At 33.2% G+C, this 20,699-nt stretch overlaps 1 protein-coding gene across 1 annotated transcript; it reads left to right on the forward strand.

Moving 5' to 3' along the window:
* Positions 1-1,969: 1,969 nt before the first annotated feature.
* LOC150095624 (cobalamin binding intrinsic factor-like) lies at positions 1,970-19,227 on the forward strand. Its single transcript, XM_090409897.1, has 5 exons — positions 1,970-2,159; positions 8,537-8,756; positions 10,708-10,961; positions 13,238-13,404; positions 18,882-19,227. The coding sequence occupies exons 1-5, from the start codon at positions 1,985-1,987 to the stop codon at positions 19,044-19,046; spliced, it is 981 nt and encodes a 326-aa protein (XP_090266023.1). The 5' UTR covers positions 1,970-1,984; the 3' UTR covers positions 19,047-19,227.
* The last annotated feature ends 1,472 nt before the right edge of the window (positions 19,228-20,699 follow it).

Genomic DNA, 20,699 nt, shown 5'->3' on the forward strand with positions numbered 1-20,699 from the left:
TGAGATCGGTAACTCACCTTCGATTGAAATCGTGCAGATAAAGATTCCTCCCGTCGCGACGAGAATCGAACTTAGGCCTATTCCAATCGAAGGGCGCAATGTACCGTCGTTCTTCCAATTGCGCTATGGAGGCGCTCAGATTCCTCCCGTCGAAAATATTTTGAAAATATTTTTTATTATTAAAAATTCCTTATTAATGAATTTTAGTGATTACAATGTTCTACTACTGTTAAATAACATTTTTATTCAAATTAAGATAATCAAATCAAAATAATATTTCAAAATAATATTTTCATATTATTTTGAAATGCAGTGCCAATGCACGAGCCGCCAAGGGCGGTTTATGCATAGGCACTGCGGAACTGCAGCACTCCCAATTTTTCTCGATATATAAATATATTTATTAATTTATTTATATTTGCTTGTAATATTTAATTTTATCATCAAGAATCCTATACAGTTCTCTTATTTTGTATAAAAATAATAAAAATCCACCTTGTAGCACTTAGGAGGGTGAAGGATTCTAGCAGCACTGTGTTTACCACAGTGTCATATTGCTATGCGCGCAAGCATATGTACGTCACAGTGAGATGCGAGCTATTCGCGTAATGCGACACTGTCCGTCGCGCAGTTCCAATGCAGTTTGCGCCAGTAGCACAGTGTTCGTAGTGCTTATCGTGTTTACTCCGTCTCTTTAAATAGTTGGACATTACAATTAAAGGATTTAATCATAATGTCCAAGAATTGTAAATCCATTCCCTTAATTACAATTAAAGGAATGGATTATATTTTAAAGTAATTTTGAATTATACCATCATCATCATCAAATTCCTGCCATGTACCCTCAAGGGGTGTACAAGATATGACAATACTACATGAAAAAATTACATCATTACTAACTTCCTATCTATAATTTTCCTCCAAATCAGTCTGTTACTTGTCAAGACTCCAACATTATCAGATCTTATATTTCTATCATCTAAGGCACTTTGTACCGTATCAATCCACCTATATCTTGGTCTTCCTCTGGGTCGTTTTCCTGCCAACCTGGCAGAGAACACTTGTTTTGCTAATCTTTCTTCGCCCATTCTGTTTAAGTGACCATACTACCTGAGATTAGCTCTGCTAACGCATTCCTGGATGCTGACAATGTCAAGTTCTTTCCTAATATCCTCGTTTTTAATATGATATTGCCATTGATGCCATCTGTTCACGCCTCTAATCTTTCTCAGGACTCTCATATCTGCGGTCTCTAGTCTTTGGTCAAGTGTTTTACTTCTGACCCAGCTCTCAGATCCATAAGTTAAAACTGGTTTGAACACTGTCTTGTATACAGCTAATTTAGTGTTCCGACTAATTTATCTCTTATTCCATATGAATTTATTCAGTTAACTTCCCACCATTCCAGCTTTGCTGATTCTTTTGTCTATTTTTATATTTAATTTACCATCTTCAGTAAAAATCGTGCCTAAGTAGCTGAATATTTTACTTGTTCCACAGGTTCTCCATTCACAACACAGTTGACATTTTCAATGATTCTGCCTATTTTCATTGTCTTTTATAATATTTAATGAATTATACCAAACTGTATAATTTTATCGAAAATAAACAATATTTTTTCATGTTTAATTTTTTTTTTTTTAATTTTTACTAATTTCGATATTTTATCCAAACATGTATACACTGTATTTACAGTGTAGATGTATATTTCAAAAGTTGCAGCACTCCCACGATTTCAAGTCAGGCGCCGCCACTGACAAGTACCCTCACAGTAAATTTATCCTTTCACTTCAACCTACTGCATTACTCTAACTTGTACTAATCGTATATTTCCTGTCTAAATAATTAAAGTGATGGCTATCCGGCAGGTGTTCCTGAACATGTGCATATTGCATTGCACAACACTTCATCACTATCACTTGATTATATACCTGATAAAATTGCTTCCTTGTTCTGCGAATATTCGTACTCTAAACAACAGTAAATGAAACAAGTTGGACAGGGAAGTAAACCTTATCAGAAAATCAGCGCATATATAAAACGGACCACTGAGGTAGCTGTCGGTAGCAGTATAGTAACAGTATTTCGTTTCTTGAAAGCAATGCATTCACTTGTTCTAATTCTAATATTTTCTTCGGCGACACTTGGTGTGGATTACGGTAAGCTTATTTCATTTACGAAAATATATACTACCAACCATTTCAATAAAATAGTTAATAAGTATTCTTCATCAGCTTTATCAACTGGAGATTTCACGTAGTAATAACTGTTACTAGTATGTACTTTATGTTTAATTCTTTAGCGATCCCTCTGCCGTTCTCAATACGTATACCCTACTAATTTCTTTCTATTTTTTGACTCATCCGAGAATTGAAAATCCTTCTGTGCAATTGAAAATCCGAGAAACCCTAAGAAGTTCTTTCGCTATGTGGCAAGTAAAAGGAAGAATAACCATGGAAATATTACTTTAAAAAGTGTTGATGGTAGGGAAATCACAGAAGCAAATCAAACACTGTAGTTGATTTGCTTCTGTTGCTTAGTGATCATTTTGCAAAAGTGTACCATCTTGGTTGTGATACTGCAGTGTCAAATGTGTCTTTGTCTGATGAGAGTCTAGAACAGTGTTTCTCAAACTTTTTTCGACTACGGAACACTTCACAAATCATGAAATTTTCGCAGAAGACCTTGGTTAATTTGTAATGTATAAATTAATAATTAATTGGCAATTTAGCTGATTTTTTATTATCATCATCATCATCATCAAATTCCTGCCATGTACCCTCAAGGGGTGTACAGCCTATTAACCGAACAACTGTTATGTTTAAATTAAAAAAAATTAACTTACATTTCTTTCCAGAATGGGAACATCTTGGTACTATGTTTTTCTGAATAATTAAATTATATGCTAGTGTCTCTACGGCATTTTAAAATAAATAAATTAAAATAAACGGACAGTTAAATGGATTACAAAACCTTTTGTATGTATTCTAGAAATTCTAATGATAATTTAAAATTACTTACAGCTTTCCAGAATGGCTCTTCCAAATACGAATATTCCAAAAAAAATATTCCAAAATAGTTGAATTTTATATCCACACCACAACACAAACACCACAAAGAACGAAATATCTGTAAATACTGTAACCTGAAATAGTTCTGTACTTATTCCTTTAGATTTCAGCCCATAGATGCTATGTTATTGTCATGAGAAATATCCTCCCTCCCCCCCCCCAGCGAGCGGTGATTCTACAAATCGCGGTTTTCTTCAAAGGCGTATTTCATGAAGATGACATGAGTCACATCCATAAATTGTGGTATTGTTCAAAAGGTATCATTTTCCGAAGTTTGGATGTTTCTCAAATACTTACATATGACTAAGTGATTAGCATTCACATGATTGTGATGTCACATATCCTAAAATTATTCATTCTTAGTTCCCGTGGGAAATTATTGCTGTAGTAAATTAATGCTTACATTTATTTTTTTAAAACCAATATTGACTATTAATTTTACTTGTGATTCCTTGTGCTCTTAACCTATTTCTGTAACTGAAATTTATTTATTTTATTTATTTAGCATTAGTAATTTTAAGTAACGGATGTGTGACAAATAAGGTTTTGAACTGGGCGTTGCGTTTTCTTTTAGAAATTTCTTTTGCCAGCACAACAAATAAATAGTTATTTCTTATTATTTCAAATGAATATTAGCTCTGTAATATATGCTTTGTTAATTTCTATGTTACCTTTTATTTGACTAATATTATTAACAAATGGGTCTGTAAAATAACCAAATTCTTACAGTATTGTAAATTTTCAGATGAAATCTTCTCCACTAAAATTCTGGCTATTAATTTAATACCCGATTATTCCTTTTGGTTCCAAGAGTTGACAGTTTCATGAAATATTTGAGAGATTGCATGAATAAATAAGCCTTTAATTCACTGAGTCAAAAAAAAAGTCTGGTTACTTTGTGGCATGAAATTTCACAAGGAAAAAAAAATGTTATGGTCTTACTTAAATTTGTATAACACATCAATGACACTCAATTTATTCATTTAAATTTACACATTTTATTTGAATGAAATATTATTTACAAATTGTATTTACTGAATCTAACATGCAGAAAATAAATAAATTGAAAAATGCATCGAAGATTCTTTCCCATGATTGTGGAATTGCTATCATGTGGTTTTTGACAATGTGACTCTCATCTGAAAGTTAATTTTTCATTTGGTGATCGTTGGGAATTTATTACTGTAGTAAAATTAAGGGTTGCATATTTATTTTTTTGAAACCAATACATATACTTCTGAGAATTATTAAAAGCACAGAATCTTTCATTATGTTTCCAAAAGCATTTAAAAGTACACGTTATGTTTTCACGTTTTGGGTATCCAATTTCATTTAAATCAAGAACAGGCCTCCCCATTAACCTCGCTAATGTTTTTGATTTTTCTCTTACTTTGGCGAGTAATATTTGATATTTGCAAGTTGATTCTATCATCCAATTTCTTAGTGAACCAATTTCCCACTTCAGCTGATGGTTATATTTTATTAACCAAGAATTCTGTTTTTAACTCTTTCAGGTAATTCTTTCCAACTACAAGGTGATTTTTTCAATGCATATCTTACATCAGAAATACAAATTTCTTTAGGATATAAATTTGAAGTCTTATTCAAAATAAATTGGCAATCAATCATCTCAATGATAACTAAAAATTCGTTATTTTTCACCCACTGTCGATTTTTCATAATTGTTTTCCTTCATTCTTCTTCTTCTTAATTACTTCATATGGCACCACAAATAAATAGTTATTTATTATTATTATTTCACTGATTATTATCTCTTATTGTATATTTTATGGTAACTTTCTGTTACAAAATCCTAAACAATTAGAACTTTTCACAAAGAACCTTTCAAAGAATTTGTGGCTCACCCATTATTTTTACATTACCAAACACAAAACACCACAACACAAAACAGCAGCTGCAGTGGATGAACGATTACCTTAAGTCCAAAGTCACTCGACTCTATGGTATTTTCTTATAGTACTGTTTACACTTGCCATGCCCTACCCTGACCGTTCCTTCAAAAATGAACCTTTTGCGCAGATGACTCAACGACACGTTTTCACATGCTGCTGGATACACTGTTTGTGTGTTTTATCTTACTTTGTGTGGGTAAAGGTAAAATTTGGATATGTGTTATCTGGAGAGTACAAACATTTTTTCTATACCAAGCTTTAAGAGTTAAAGTCACGTTTTGGGTTAATTATTTGTTCTCTCTCTGTAAAACAACCAAATTCCAACAGTTCGGATTTTCGATTATGTGAACGAATTGTTTTCAGATAACTCAAACAAAGTCAATAGGTAGCATTAGACAATTCCTAAAATAATCAATATATGGATATCAGTTTTCAACAATTTTTTTCCTATTCCTGGCATTAATTTCACAGTTGTGATTTTTTAAAAAAATAAACAGAATTGCATTAAGATATTAAATTGTGGATTTAAATATCAAGTTCTAATCAGAATAACTGAGTAAAAAATTCACTGTGGAAAAACACAACACATCTTTTGTTCATTTAAGTTTACAAATGCATATTTTATTTTGGTGAAATATTATTTACATGTGTATTGACTGACAAAAATTCGAAACATGTATTTAACTAAAAATTTTTCACAATATTTAGTTTAGACTCTTAATATTTTCCAAAGAGTTCAATGAATAAAATTTTTGTTACTCACTGTTTCTTGGTTACATTACATCAAAATAGCTGGTCATGCAAAAGAGTTTTTAAATCAGATACCATGGTAACCACACTTCCATACATTTGATATTGTGTCAGTCTGGAAATGACACCATGCCTCCCTAAACATTCTGTGTATTCTTTTGTCAGCAAATATACACAAACAGTTTTTGTAAAATGTTCATAAATGTCCCAAAATAAAGAATCTTTATCGAATTGGATAAAATGCAATACCGTGATCTTGGTTTGGCTCGATTCTGGATCTCGCCTTCACTGAGAAGTGAATTTCCCGAATTATCTGAAGAAGCATCGACAAATCATCATGCAGTTTTCTACAACCTACCTTTGCAAGAAAGGATTTTCATCGCTCCTTCAAATAGAAACAAAATACAGAATTCGTCTTAGTGTGTGTGCCGATCTTCGACTGAAATTGACCAATATTGAGCCAGATATCCAGCAACTCTGCAATGCCGAGAAGCTCATCCATCTCATTAAAAGTAAATAGTAAATAATTATATCATATTATTTATTTGTTTAATAAAAATTAAAACTTTGTTCGATGATGATATACTTTTACTCGTTTACTTCCAAGTTAATTATGTTTCCATATATATTCAAAACATGTGTTTAGATTTATTGTTATAAATGGCACAGTTTTTCCCAAATGTTTGGTAATCCCCACATATGTTTTTTAAAAAAATTACTTAACTTAGTGGTCCATAGAATTGTTTTAGGCATTTTACTTGTCTTTGGGCTTAGAAAGGGTGAGAAACGCTGTCCTATAACTGTCCAAGCCAGGCCAGAGAGGATCACGGGTATCATGTATTGGCGAATCATTGCAGATGCTCAGTCATAGGTCGTGTGCGATATGCTCGTATTCTGTGCTATTTTGCATTCAGTTTGTTGAAAAGCATGTCTTGAACTTGAAACGTCTTTCCATCTCTGAACATTTAACCTTACTGTACGTAAATTCTTCAATAACATTGAAGTTAAGTTAAAATTTTAAAGTTAAATTTGTAAAACATTTTATTTTGTGCTTCAAATTATGGCTGAAAAACGTACACGAGTATTTTATTTAACTATTTCAAAAAAACAAAACAAAAAATGATTATTCAAATGGTAGTAGCAATGCTGGCGCTATTAATATTGTCAATACCGATTTGGATTCGGTTTCCCCAGTCGTAGGTCTGACAAAACCATCGAATTATCCAGAAGAAAGTATTTAGTTATTGATAATTCTCACGACATCATCGCATTTTTGAAAGAATAAACATTTAATTCTGACGATAATTTAGATACTGTGAAAAAGTTGTGGAAACCACAACCAAATTTTAATTTTCCTGCAATCTGTGCTGCAATTCACAACCGAAGTTTTCAATACACATGGTTTGAAAAATTTACAAGTCTTGTATACTCTCAAGTTGAAAATAGTGCGCACGTTAAATATTGAATATTAGTTGAACGGATAAAAATATTTTTAATGCAAATTCATTGCATTAAAAATATTTTAATGCAATGAATTATCCATATCCATATCCAAAGCACTAGTCCATAAAAATATGGACTGGTGCTTTAGCTCACGCTAGTGGTCGCCAATACTTTTATAGTTTATTATACTATACTCGCCATGAAACTCTTTGATTCCAAACTTTGAGTTTCTTATTCGGTTTTAAAACAATGTGGGATTTAATATCCCCTTAATTTAAATAATGGAATAAAATTTTCCATCAAGTATTAAACTTTCTCATACTGTGAACTTAAACACTCTCCTTTTTGCCGATGACCAAATAATAATTACAAATTCTGAAGATAACTTACAGAAAGCTAATTTAAATCTAAATGAGATAGCCAAAGATTATGGTATGATAATATCAACAGAAAAATCAAAAACTATGGCCTTTAAAGGACAAGATCCAGCAAGAACTAAAATAGTAATAGATAACAAGATTTTAGAACAGGTGAATTCATTTAACTACTGGGGTTGTATGATTACATATGAAAAAGATATAAACCTGAAAATTGCAAAATATTTAAAAATAACAGGTGTAATTAATTCTATATTTAAACCAAGCCTAGTACAAAAACAAATCAGACTAAAAGTATACAATACATTAGCCCTACCAGTCTTATTGTATGGAAGTGAAATCTGTACAATAAAACAAAAAGACGAACAAAGATTAATAACAGCTGAAATGAAGTTTATGAGAAAAACTGCAAAATATACTCTGTTTGATCACAAAGAAATGAAGAAATTATGAAAGAATTAGATCAGGAATTAGTAATAGAAAAAAATAAAAAATATAACCATAAATGGATGGAACACGTTCAAAGAATGAAAACAGAAAGATTACCAAAACAAGCCTTAAAGTACAAGCCATTAGGAAAAAGAAAACCAGGAAGGCCTCTTAAGAGATTCAATGATGACTTCTAAGGGCAGAACTCTAGGCCTAAATCCTTGATAGGCATGATGATGACGAAATCCCACACGAGCCACACAGCAAAAGAATTCAAGCCATGGTGTAGCTGACCTGCATACATTATACATCTTTCATTTTACCTGATGAAATCGAAGAAACGTGACTAGTTTCAAAATACGTATTTTCGTTTACATATTTTGGTTTTCAAATCAGAATTGCAACTGAAAATTTACAACTTTTTTACATATTTAAAAAAGAGGATAAAAATCCTCCTCTCGGAAAAACGCTAAAGTAAAGAAATGTTTACGCATGTAATAAGAACTACCTTTCAGAAGTAACTGTATATTTTCCTTTCTTTTTCTTTTTCTAGAAAGAGAAATAGCATCAATTCCTAATACTACTCTAAGGGCAGAAAATGGGATGGAATCAATCCTGTCCCAGTTTAACTACGAAACTGCGTGGCAAAGTGAAACACACCGAATGGTAACTACCTTGGGTTTAGTCAATAAGATGTTCTTCCTTCAAAGGACTCTGAAGAAAGAACTGATGTTAATCCATATGGAGGGAATGCTAACCAAAGCATTACTCGCGTGAGTTATTATTTTTTTAAAATTTATTATTAGTATTTTTTGTTGTTGTCTTTATTCAAAAGAAAAATTACAAATTAATAATTACTTGCTAAAGGGGATCTAATCGTAGGATTAATATCTCAAGAACAGTCTTAAATTCCTTTGTATGAATCATTTAAAAAAATATTTCGTAACATTTACTAATGTCGAAAGACATTAATTACAGTAAGTTTTGGGTAATTATTTAAATAGACCACACTCGAAATCACTTTACTAGTTAGTGATTTCGAGTGATGGAAGTTGCGACTTTGATCTCACAGATAACGCAAGGCCCAACACTCTCAAACTACTGGTCTCCCCCCCCCTCTATAACATGTTATTTCAGGTAATTATTCCTTAGTAAGTGTATAAATTCCACTTTCGTCTTCCCATTCCCCCTTTCCTCCCACCAATCTGTCCCCATAGTCAAAGTCTCCCATAATAATTGTTCCGCTTGCGCTCAATTGTGTATCTGCCTATACATAGCATCTACATTGACCTGTAGACCCCCCCCCACACACACACACACATTTTATAGCAGCAACCAACACTATATTTTGTCCGATTGGCTCTATCTCACACTAGACTGCCTCAAATGAACCGTCTCCCCAGACCTAAAATCCTCTTCTAATTGTTCGTTGTAATTCTACAGCTATCATCAGCAATACGCCTTCTGTCCTATTCTCTCTATTCTCCCTGAAAATACATTCTATCCCTGTAACTATACCATTTTCTGTTAACCAAATCTCACTAATGCATATAATGTTTGGCCAAGTCGAGCTATCAATGGCAAAAACTCCTCTCCCTTATTCCTGATACTTCTGCCATTCGTGCACGTGCATTTCAACATCCTCTTGTACCCAAATTACCCTTGTGTAATGTCATTACCAATCCATTCGAATCGGAAACCTGTGATTGTTTTAATTCCTGTTTTAAATAAATTATAGTTTTTATTTATCATTTTAAATTCAGTCAAGATTCGTTTATCATACTCGCGTTTCGGTGAAGATAGTAATATTTGCTTGCGAACGTACATAAAAATAGATTAGCAAGAAAGCATTCCTCTTTTGCTAGGATTTCTTGTACTGGAAAACGAACATTTTCCCCCCACCACAACCAATGGTGTTCCTACATTGTTTTTTATTTATTTATTTATTATTATTATTATTATTATTACTATAGTATATGGGGGAAAAGAAACCAATAAATCAATTAGAAATTTCAACTTATTATTATAAAAATAATAATAACAATAAAGCGCTTTTCTTTATCTGCCAAATAAAGTGCTTTTTCTCTATGAAAAAAAAAAAAAAAGTGATTTTCGCTTGAATACTTCGGCAAAGTGATATTCACGTTTTCTTCTACAAAAAAAAAAAAAAAAAAAAAATCATAAGATGTGCCATTTATGGAAATACCCTGTTACAGACACATTTTTGACATGTGCAATTTTCGACTTCCAAAGATATTTTTTCATGAATTTTACGTCTTATTTGAAAAATTCCTTCTTTATTCATATACTCGTACTTGTTGCATGTTAACTTAACCCAAAGTATTTTTAACTGAATTTTCAAAATGCACGAACACTGCCATGGACTAATACACGACTATCTCATAATGGGTGGGATTCAATATAAATAGCCTGATGCGACCAAGTAACTTAGCCTTATATAAACCTAGTTAATGCTAGAATAAGAATATTAATCCTACTCGCAATGCTGTGCGTGTCCATTACGTTATTTTGTCTACATGTAACAATTGAAATAAATCCCAGTCACAGGAGTTTAGCTCACAACGGAGACTATGAAAATTGAATGTTAACTAAATAGGTCATATTTTGCACTGGAATTCATAATCCATTTCAAATGTGTTAAAATGTTATCTATACTGTACACAAGTGAGTTCAGATGTTCATGTCGGTTATTTTATTTTCCAGTAATGAAACTAATCCATCAGCAGGACAGGTTGCATTGTATGTACAAGGACTGTTGGCTGCTCATGAAAATCCCCACAACTTTCGCCGTACATTTAATGTAGTGAAAGCATTACAGCAGAGAAGCGACTTTTTATCCAACTTTGAGTACAGCTTGATAGCACTGGCTCTGTGTAATGCTGGACAAAGATTGACGCCCCAAACGATTCAACGGGTGGAAACCATAGCAAATCAAGTGGAGCAGAGCACATTTTTGGGTATGGATTTCTTTAAGCAACCAAAGAACACGAATTTTGAAAATATATTTACTCAAAATTTTCATAAATTTTTTTAATCACTATTTTCATGTATTAGCAAATAGATAAGTTCTTGTAAATTGACATTAAATATTTTAAGTGTTTCTTCTCGTCTATAGAATTAAGAACGAAAAAATACTGCCAATTATGGTAGTTCAAATGCGTGCCAACATTACTTTGCAGTAAATTCCATTTTGAAATCGGTGTGAATTTCATCAATAATCAATACTACAAAGTACAATTTGTTCTCTAATTATTCAAGCCGAGTTTATTCGATGAGAAATCAAACGGTATATTCCAATATTTTTCATTTCTTGGTCTCAGTACTGCTGCTTGTATCGTGTGATCAACTTTGAGCCTGAAAGCGATTATTAATCTGGTTCAATTATAACAAACTTAAACTGTTCTAGCATTTGTAATACAGTACCACACAATATTAAGACACATAATACGAAAATCCTCAATAAATGAAGAATATTCGAACAAAGAGGTAAGTGGCCCTCTGGCTTCCAATATTTTCCCCCATGGAATTCATCTGTACACAAGTTTCTTCCAGAACCATCTTAATTCTGATTACCAGGTCGATACTCAATATTGTTCTATGTAGAATGAATTAAAGAAATTAAATTAAGTTTGGAGACGTGTAGCCTGTGGAAATGGCGTTTTGCATTCAAAGCGCTAGATCCTTTGAAGAAATACGTTCTATGTTCGATTCTAGTCCCCGACTAGAGGAACTTTTTATAACTCTTTTTTCGACTATTTCGAGAATTAATCGACCTCTGGCACTGGCAAGCGAGTTTTTTCTCCTATTAATTCAAATATTTGACCCCAGAGCCCACACTATATCGACATATAACATATTGCGTTAGGTTATCGATAGATTATGCCCAACCATTTCAATCTTTTCATCTGAAGATTGCTGAGAATTTTTTTCTTCTCTACTGCACTTTCAAAAACTTATCTAGATATTCTTTTCATTGTTCAGCTCTTATCATTTCGAATCTTCTCTAGCACCACATCTCGAACGCTTCTATCTTTTCTGTCATGATTAGCCATTGTCCAAGTTTCTGAAGCCTAGGAGCTATACTCTTATTTTATATTATTTATTTATTTACTTTTTTGTCAATCTTACCGATAAAAGGCAGTTGCCTACAGTACATTAGTATTAGCCCTGGCTTAAGGGTTAGATAATCCATATATCTTGCTCTAGACATCAAACATTTCTAGAGCTCGAACTTTTCGAGCTCATTCAGGTCTCCAAGTAAACCGGTAGTTCCATACTGGGAGATCATATTCATCTTTCACCTAAATGCGTTTCTGAAACATTCAATGCTCACTGGATTAAAACTTATTCAAGCTTGCTGGTTAGCGAGCGGATCACTAACTACTCGATCAACCAGGCAGTAAATGAGAATTTAGTGTTGTTCTTCCTTGGGATTTGTTTATACTTGCTGTGAGCAAATTCTTTCTAATTGTGAATGTTGCTTTATCCATGGATATTATTGATTTTATTTCTTTAGAGCACATGGTATTTTAGTGAGTAGGCCTCTCAAACATCGGATTTTCGTAACTTGTTCAGTTTTATTGTTGTCAATAGATTTAAACGCCTTGATATTTTGTCTCCGTCATATCTATTACCATTCCATGTGCTTTTGTTGTTATCTTTGAATTATTTGTTATCTGCAAGTCATTTCTGTTTTAGGAGAGAGAGACGATGGCGGTGGCATATGTAAACTTTACAGATTATCTAAATACAGGTGACATGAAAGTACTACACCTAAAATCAAAATCCCAAACTTAAATCGACAAAGAGTAAGGAATAACAATACATTTAATTTGATGGAGAATTTTAAACATAATTACTGATCATACTATTTGAAATAAGAATGAAAGAATAAATTAGCAACCCACAGGAAAATAAACAAATCCATATCGAAGAAACAACACACTATTAAGCTATATTGTTTGGTCGTTCGTAACCAATTCAAGGAAGGGTGCACGGAATTTTATCTTATAGCACAATTTTTCCCAGCGATCCAGAATGTTTGAAACCGTATGCCAAAAACTAAATTATATTTGGTTTTAATGCTCCGTGGAGCATTCAAAACTACTCATCTCAAGCTGAGATGAATAGTGAATTGTAGTACACAGCAATATGTAATAATCAGATTTTAGTTTAAACGTATTAACATATTTTCATAATATGAACTGTGCTTATTTATTCTGTTTCTTTACAGATACTCCAGCGATGGCGCTAATAGCACTTGGATGCATCTTTCAGCATTTTGGAGAAGGGGACACCAACATTTCTTCGACAATTCAAAGAAATGTCGGTATTATCAAGTCGAAGCAGCAGGCTGACGGAAGTTTCGGAAATATATACACGCATGGTGTTGTTGTCCAGGTATGAACATTTATTTATAAACTTGAGTAATTCCCTGTAAGATTAGTTGGGTTAGAGAGTAACTGAATAAACTTTATATGAAATTTAGAAAAAAAAAAAAATCAGACGATAGGAAAAAAAAATGGTAGAAGTTGAGAATCGAAAAAAACCGTCTTGCATAGTCGCAAGCTAATTTTATCAAGTGGTTACTCACTTCGAAAACCTAACTGCTTCTCACGCACTGCATCTAAATTTGCAAGCAATAACACTCCTTAACCTTCAATCCGTTACTCATTTCACAATTCAGCACTAAAACACGCTTTAAAAATATAATAATAAATTAATAAAAAAAAATTGGTTTCCGGATGAATTCCAGATACTACACTATCTGTATTTATTGCCAGTAAATCGACAAGTTTCTTGCTTATAATGAAACTATTCTGGTAATATAGAAGTGTTATTATTATTATAGATCGAGTTCCGTAGCTGGCATATTTAGTATATTAATGGTATACAGCAATGTATAAATATCATTAAATGAGTCCTATCTCGCTTTCTTACTTTAGCATTCGATAGGTATTAGTTCCATTGACATAGTTTAAGGGTGATAGTTGAATGCTGCTAGTCAAAATTCGTATACACCTTTCAAATGTATGTAAAACATTCTTCGAAGACGATTTCTTTCTGAAATATCGCTACTTTAATAGCATGAATAAATGAACTTTTTTTTTTATTCGGTTTCCGAATAAAAATACAAGGAGTACTACAAGTACTCCTTGTCCTTGTACACGTTTATTTTAATCCCGGCAATATGCTTTTTTAACCCCACAACCCAGAAGAAAAATCGACCCTAGAATTCACTGTTTAAAACAATAATACCCACTATGATTTAGAAATACGAATGGTGGCGGATGTCTACCGCACTCACGTCCAAAGTCTTCAACTGATTCGGCTATCCGTAACGACTTAAGAGTCGAGTCCGGCCGCCTAGCCATTCCAAAAATGAATTAGGGCTAAGAATTGCGCTTCTCTCTTTGTAAATAAAAGGCGTTCGATTTTAATACAACAATATGACCCAACTATCTGTAGCTTTCCTCTCACCTCTGAAAGTCGCTAGTAAAAATCAACACAATACTAAGCAATACCCGAGAGCGCAAGCCTATTTTTTTTTTTAAATAATAAATAATGTCTTTGTAGCTGTGTTCTTCTTGTCCCTTAACTCTCTTTATGAACGACATGGTGAAGCATGGAGGGGTTTTCAAATGTCTTTCTAAAATACAGAAAATTTTCTCAAGTGTTTGAACTGAAACTTATATTTATGAAACGATATACAAAACAGACAAAGAATGCCTAATTTTGCTTGTTATAGTCTTCTTAGAAGCGAAAATCCGAAAATTGTAATATTTCATTCATATGTTCTTAAACATGTTTGAGGATATGACTACTAGAAAATGCTAATATCATTGTCATAGCATCTGAATGGAACCATGGATTTTCGAGTGTGCATAATACTACGTATTACAGGAAAAGGGCACTACCCAGATCGGTTTCGAACTTTATTCAGGTACTGTGAAGGTGCAGGAAGGATACCTCTCTCTCTCCAAAAATTGACCAATCTACAAGATCACTCTAAATCTCAATGAATAACCAAAAGGATCGCTCCTAAACTCATCTCATTAGCGGTTGTACTCAGTAACAGGCTAAACCCTACCAGTAAGCAGAACCACTCTACTCCCTGAAATCGAGACCAAAGGTGAACATCATTAAAAATACCATTAGTAAGAGCTAGACCCAGAAGAGATATCAAAGCGGAAGTAATGCAGAAATCATATTTCCTATATACAAGTAGTGAAAAGGTATAACACTATTAGTAAAATCTGGATTAGAGCAAGTTGTTCAAGTTTTTTCTAATAGTTATAAATTAAATTAAAGATGTCAAGAAAGTAGTCTGCACTAGTAAGCAAACAGTTTGCACGTTATGTAGGCTAGTCTTAAAGATACTTCACGCACAAACTTCGCACTTTTTCTTGTCGCTAATGGAAAAGAAAGAGATATTTAGTCAATAACCATAAGTCAATACATTTTCCACATATAATGAAAAATGTTGAAAAACTCCTGTCTTTTGCCGTCCTTAGGCATATTTTGCTGCGCTTAATCTGTGCATACTTATCATTATACGACATTACTCTGAGCATGACTAAGTTAATACCTTATGATAATCATAGTTCACTCAATGGCCAATGTATTACAGACATCTCCGAGCGATTAACAGGCGACAGACTCCAACTATGATGCCTGAAGAATAAGACAATACGTATCTCTGAATTCAGGTGTGTGATAGTGGGATAATGATTGTGGTCACTAGGAAACCGTTTTCAATACAGGTACAACATCGTCAGATATTACGAATTCGGATAGATAATCAGGATCATAAAATCCGACAGTGCTATTGATAATGACTACCATTCAACTATGGGCGAGTAGGCAGTGTAACTAAATTCGATAGGACATTGACCAGAATGAGGTATAATAACAGACGACCAAGGAGACTAACACATACGTATAACAAAAACAAGTAATAGATTCGGTGCTCGAAAGAACATCAGTACTGGAACCAGATTACTAGAAAAACGTCAAATGAAGTGATGTAGCCTACATATTGCCATTTCATTCGAACCGAAGGGCAATGATATGGCGACAAACATATGCAGTGTACTATCACACTTAGTCACAACACTGCAATGCAATAAGTTGATGGTCTGGGGAATGTTTTCTAAGCTGTCTTCATGTCCCCTTCATCCACCAGCACATGAGCTGAATGAATATAATGGACAAGGTTGCTGAAAAAATATACTTATTTATGTTGACTTAAGTTTCTGCATGTGTCACAGGATTCGTGTCGTCTAGGAAGGTTTACACGAATACAACAAAACTTGATCTTACTAGGGAATCCTCTTCAGTCATTGATCTCACTCCCATTGATTATCTTTGGTGATATAAGATTTTGTGAAAAAGTATTCCCTGCTAAGACCTTTGGGAAAGGTCATTTGCATCCATCCATAGCGATATGAAAAAAAAAAAAAAAAAAAAAAAGAGTTATAAGTTTGATTCTAGTCACCGACTAGAGATTAAGTCTTTCTTCGACCGGTTCCCAAGTTAGACGATTTCTGGCACAAGAAAATAGGGTTCTCCTCTCAGAAACTCAGTTTTCTAAATGCAACTCATGAAAATCGACCTTAATCCACACTGTTTAAGACTCGTGGATCAAAGCTCACTGAGCCTAAGGTCTTCATATGATTTGTTATAGTTAGGAAAGCAAATAGTTTCTCACCCCGTCTTGTTCTGCAACTGATAAACTGTTTTTCTCCGTTGCTTTCTGCTATATTCCCAGTAATTTAATGACTTTAATAGTAGTTTCACTATTTTTTTTTCTTTGTTACAGCCAATTTTTCTTTACTTGATCAAGCAGTATTCAAACAACAAATTAAATGTCAAAATGACCATCAGCATCTAATGAAAGCAAAGTTGGCAATGATGCTGTTGTCTGTGTTCTCTTGCTGAATTTTTCTTCCCATTTCTGTTCTGAACTGCTTCCTCTAAGCGTGTGAAATTTCTTCAGAAAACATCTGAATCGAATCGATAAATTCAAGTTGAGTGAAAGCATTTCCTTTTTTTTGACTGGGATCATCCTGGAATAAGCAAGCAAAAAAAAAAAAAAAACCGCTGTTTCATCTAAATTATCATCAGCCAATATGAACTTAGCTGCCATAACACACTAACACACACAGCTTTCAAAATGCTCATCCCTTCCTATTAGCATAAGGTAAAGAAACATGATTGTCTGGACTCAGTAACTGAAGCGCCTCTATAGGCTCAGCATGCCGAACAAAATTCTTAAATTTTGAGGCTAAGATCAGTGATAATGACTCTTCTCACAACAGCTGACGTTGAGTGCATTTCCACCGCATGCTGGATAATATTTCCTAATTCTAACTAGCGTTTATTTATTTGTTTATTTTATGTACTCGTGTGTGCACATACGGAAACTCGAAGTGTTGAATTGTCTTTGAAACCTATTGTCAAAGCTAGAAATTTACCTACTTCCGGTCTCTTCAAGTATTTGTTATAGTAGCACAGCATACAGAAAAGAGTCCTTTTTAATTTTTTTTAAAAAATTCACACTCCACTGAAGAAGGAAAAAAAAATTGTGACAGAACCATTAAACCTTTCAGCTCGGTTAGATGTCCTGAATCGATTTACAAACATCCCCAGAGAAGAAACTTTAGGACTGTTACAAATTCTTCTTCCACTAGACACCAACTTAATGTTTAAATTGCATAGAAACTTTCGTCCAATTTTAAGAAAAATACTATTTTTGAAGAGCATCCTATCTTGGGCGCACTTGTTTCTGCTTATAGCCAATTTATTTAGGGAATAATTTGAAAAACATGAAAAACTAATGTCATAAACTCAATGGTTATGTAGACGATGTATTTGCGATTTCGCCAGGTTCAATGGAACGACTAAAGGAATTCAAAAATGACTTGATCGGCCTACAGACATACATTTCACTTTTGAATTTGAAAACACCGGAATTATTGTTCTTCAGGTATCTGAAAAAAACCAATTCAGTTATTCGGTATACAGAAAGCCTACTCACGGAAGATACCTTAATGCCTCATCTCACCACCACCCTGCACAAAAAACAGCATACATTTCCAGCAACATAGAGACGAGGAATCAAGATTTTAAATACCTCGACAGTATCTCAAAATGGATACAAGTACGTGACGATCAACAAGATATTGTAAAACCATCTCGTATAACGACAAATACTTCGAGAACATAAGAGAAACTTTCATCTACTATGTAAGACCTCATTTTTACATCCTCCTAAACCACCTGACCAGCAAGAAACCAAAGATTATAAAATTCATGAGACATATGCTGCGCAGAATAAACAGGATGATGGTAAATCCGCACGTTGGAATATTTTCAAAGATGTGGAAGAGAGAAAACAAATGCAAATTAGCCTATCACACGACTAACGGCCATCCTGTACTATAAAGAAAATAGAAATGCTAGGCACACCTACTCAACACAATAAAACCCAAAGAAACATCCTACATCACATTCATTGTTCATCAAAATATCACGCACACAGACCTTGTTTATAGTGCACATGTTTTGAAACGGGATAATTCTAGTTGAGTACATATTGCCATCATACTTCCATTGTTAACCATTTTCAACTGTTATTTCTATTCAACTTAGCCTGGATACAATGAAGGACTCTTGCCATTTATGTAACAAACTCTCCCGAAGAAGTATGTGCAAAATGATATACAAAACCAAAACAGTTAGCTTATTTTTTTTAGTTACTAAAAAATTTGGCAGCCTTCTGTGATATCCTCCTTAAGATAAACTTATTATATAGAAAGTATTTAAAATATCCAATAAAGTTTCTAATATTAATTTTATTTTTATTATTATTTTAGGCTCTCATTGCTACCAAGTGCGAACTAGACGGCTGGGATTTGACTAAAGCGATAGAATTTATATTATCACAACAAAATACAAATGGTTCCTTTGCCGATTTATTGGTATCATATTTTGTCCTACCTGTATTAAAAGGCCGAAGTCTCGCAAACTTAAGCAACTAGTCTCCAACATCAAGGTTCAACTTACCAATATCTGATTTTGGGCAAACTGAAGCTGTAGTAAATTTTCCATTTGTATCTAAATGCAAGCAAATATCTTTATTTCCCATTTGTATCTAAATGCAAGTTAATTTTGTGGCATGTAATAATGACTGCAATAAAATGAGTAAGTATTTGTCAAGAACTCTCGTTCTGGGAATGGAAATTAACGATTGCGTTGGCTAAAGTAATAATGATAAAAGTACAACGTTCATACACATACGAGATAAGTAAATTGCTGAACTGTCTAACCAACTCAGTACCACTCCTCTTTTTGTTATTTATAACCATTAAATTATATCAGGTTTTATCTAGAAATAGAATTCCTAACAATTTTTAATCTGCATGGGCAGTGTTATTAAGATAAGCTATTCTACAAAGTGGAACTTATGTGCTAGTATGCATTAACTGCCACGAAGCAGAGCCAATGACCCTGAGCCAAAGCTAGTAATCTTCTCTTCAAACTCGTTACAACTGATAAAAAATTATAATTAGATAAAAGAACTATTTAAATTATACATATTTGGTCGTTTTATAATAGAAATACAATTTTATTAATACAGACCAGTTTACAATTAAACTTATATTAAAACCTACCAGTTTTGCCTTGAAAAAGCCAGACAGTTTGCTGGCAGGTTTTAATATAAGTTTTATTGTAAATTAGTCTGTATTAATAAAATTGTATTTCTAGATAAAAGAACCACAAATGGCATTGCGTGCACTCTTCACAATATGAATTAAATAGTTAAAAAAAAGTTAACTGATACAAATGAATTACATGGTTCTGCATGCAGTGAAGAAAGTCAAATAACCATAACAATCTGCGTATTTATAACCGCATATTTTCAGTACTTTTGTGTTTAATATATTTATTATTATATTTCTGAGTATAAACATATACTATTTCTGGGATTATGGAAAGTTTGTATTAACTTATATTGACTACTTTGTTGACAGTACATGCACTCCTACCGATCATGAGTCGAAAAGAGACAGCGAAATTAATTTTCACAACTGCAACTCTGAAAATGTGATAAAATGAGTATTGAATCACACAATTTACGAGTTTGGGTTAAGACCTCGAGATGGAGAAATTTTCCGTACTTATATAAGTCGCGTATCAAAATAAATAAATCCAACTGTAAGATGTAAGGTTAGACGTTTTACTTCTGAATTATCAACCTATGGGTACATTCTTTAAAAAATCTCACGTCGATATTCTCCTATCATCTCATTTCAGTTTCTATTAATATACAAAACACAACAGCTATGGCCCACCTAGTTCACTTCTCATAAGGACTAATTTTCAAATGATAAGCAAAGTTAATCTTACCACTGCTTCCTTGCGTAGTTTACTATGTCTTTCGATGTGTGTTTTCTTTGGCCTGTTTGTTCTGCAGAAGTAAAAATCCTCTCAGAAAAGCCTTCACAAAAAGATCCCTCACGTCAAGGGAATTCGAACCCAAGTCTCCAAAACGAAGTCATTACAATGCTCTCTTGGCATTCGTCATAATTACTGGTAATTATGATTGCAATAACATATGCATGGTTTAATATTACTGTCACTCGCTGCATCAAGTTTAATATTTTTAGAGTACACGAAATAATAGTAGAGGA

Source organism: Typopeltis vanoorti, chromosome 20 (assembly GCF_054136105.1).
Source record: "Typopeltis vanoorti isolate ZY-2024b chromosome 20, IOZ_Tvanoo_1.0, whole genome shotgun sequence".
Lineage (NCBI taxonomy): Eukaryota > Metazoa > Arthropoda > Arachnida > Uropygi > Thelyphonidae > Typopeltis > Typopeltis vanoorti.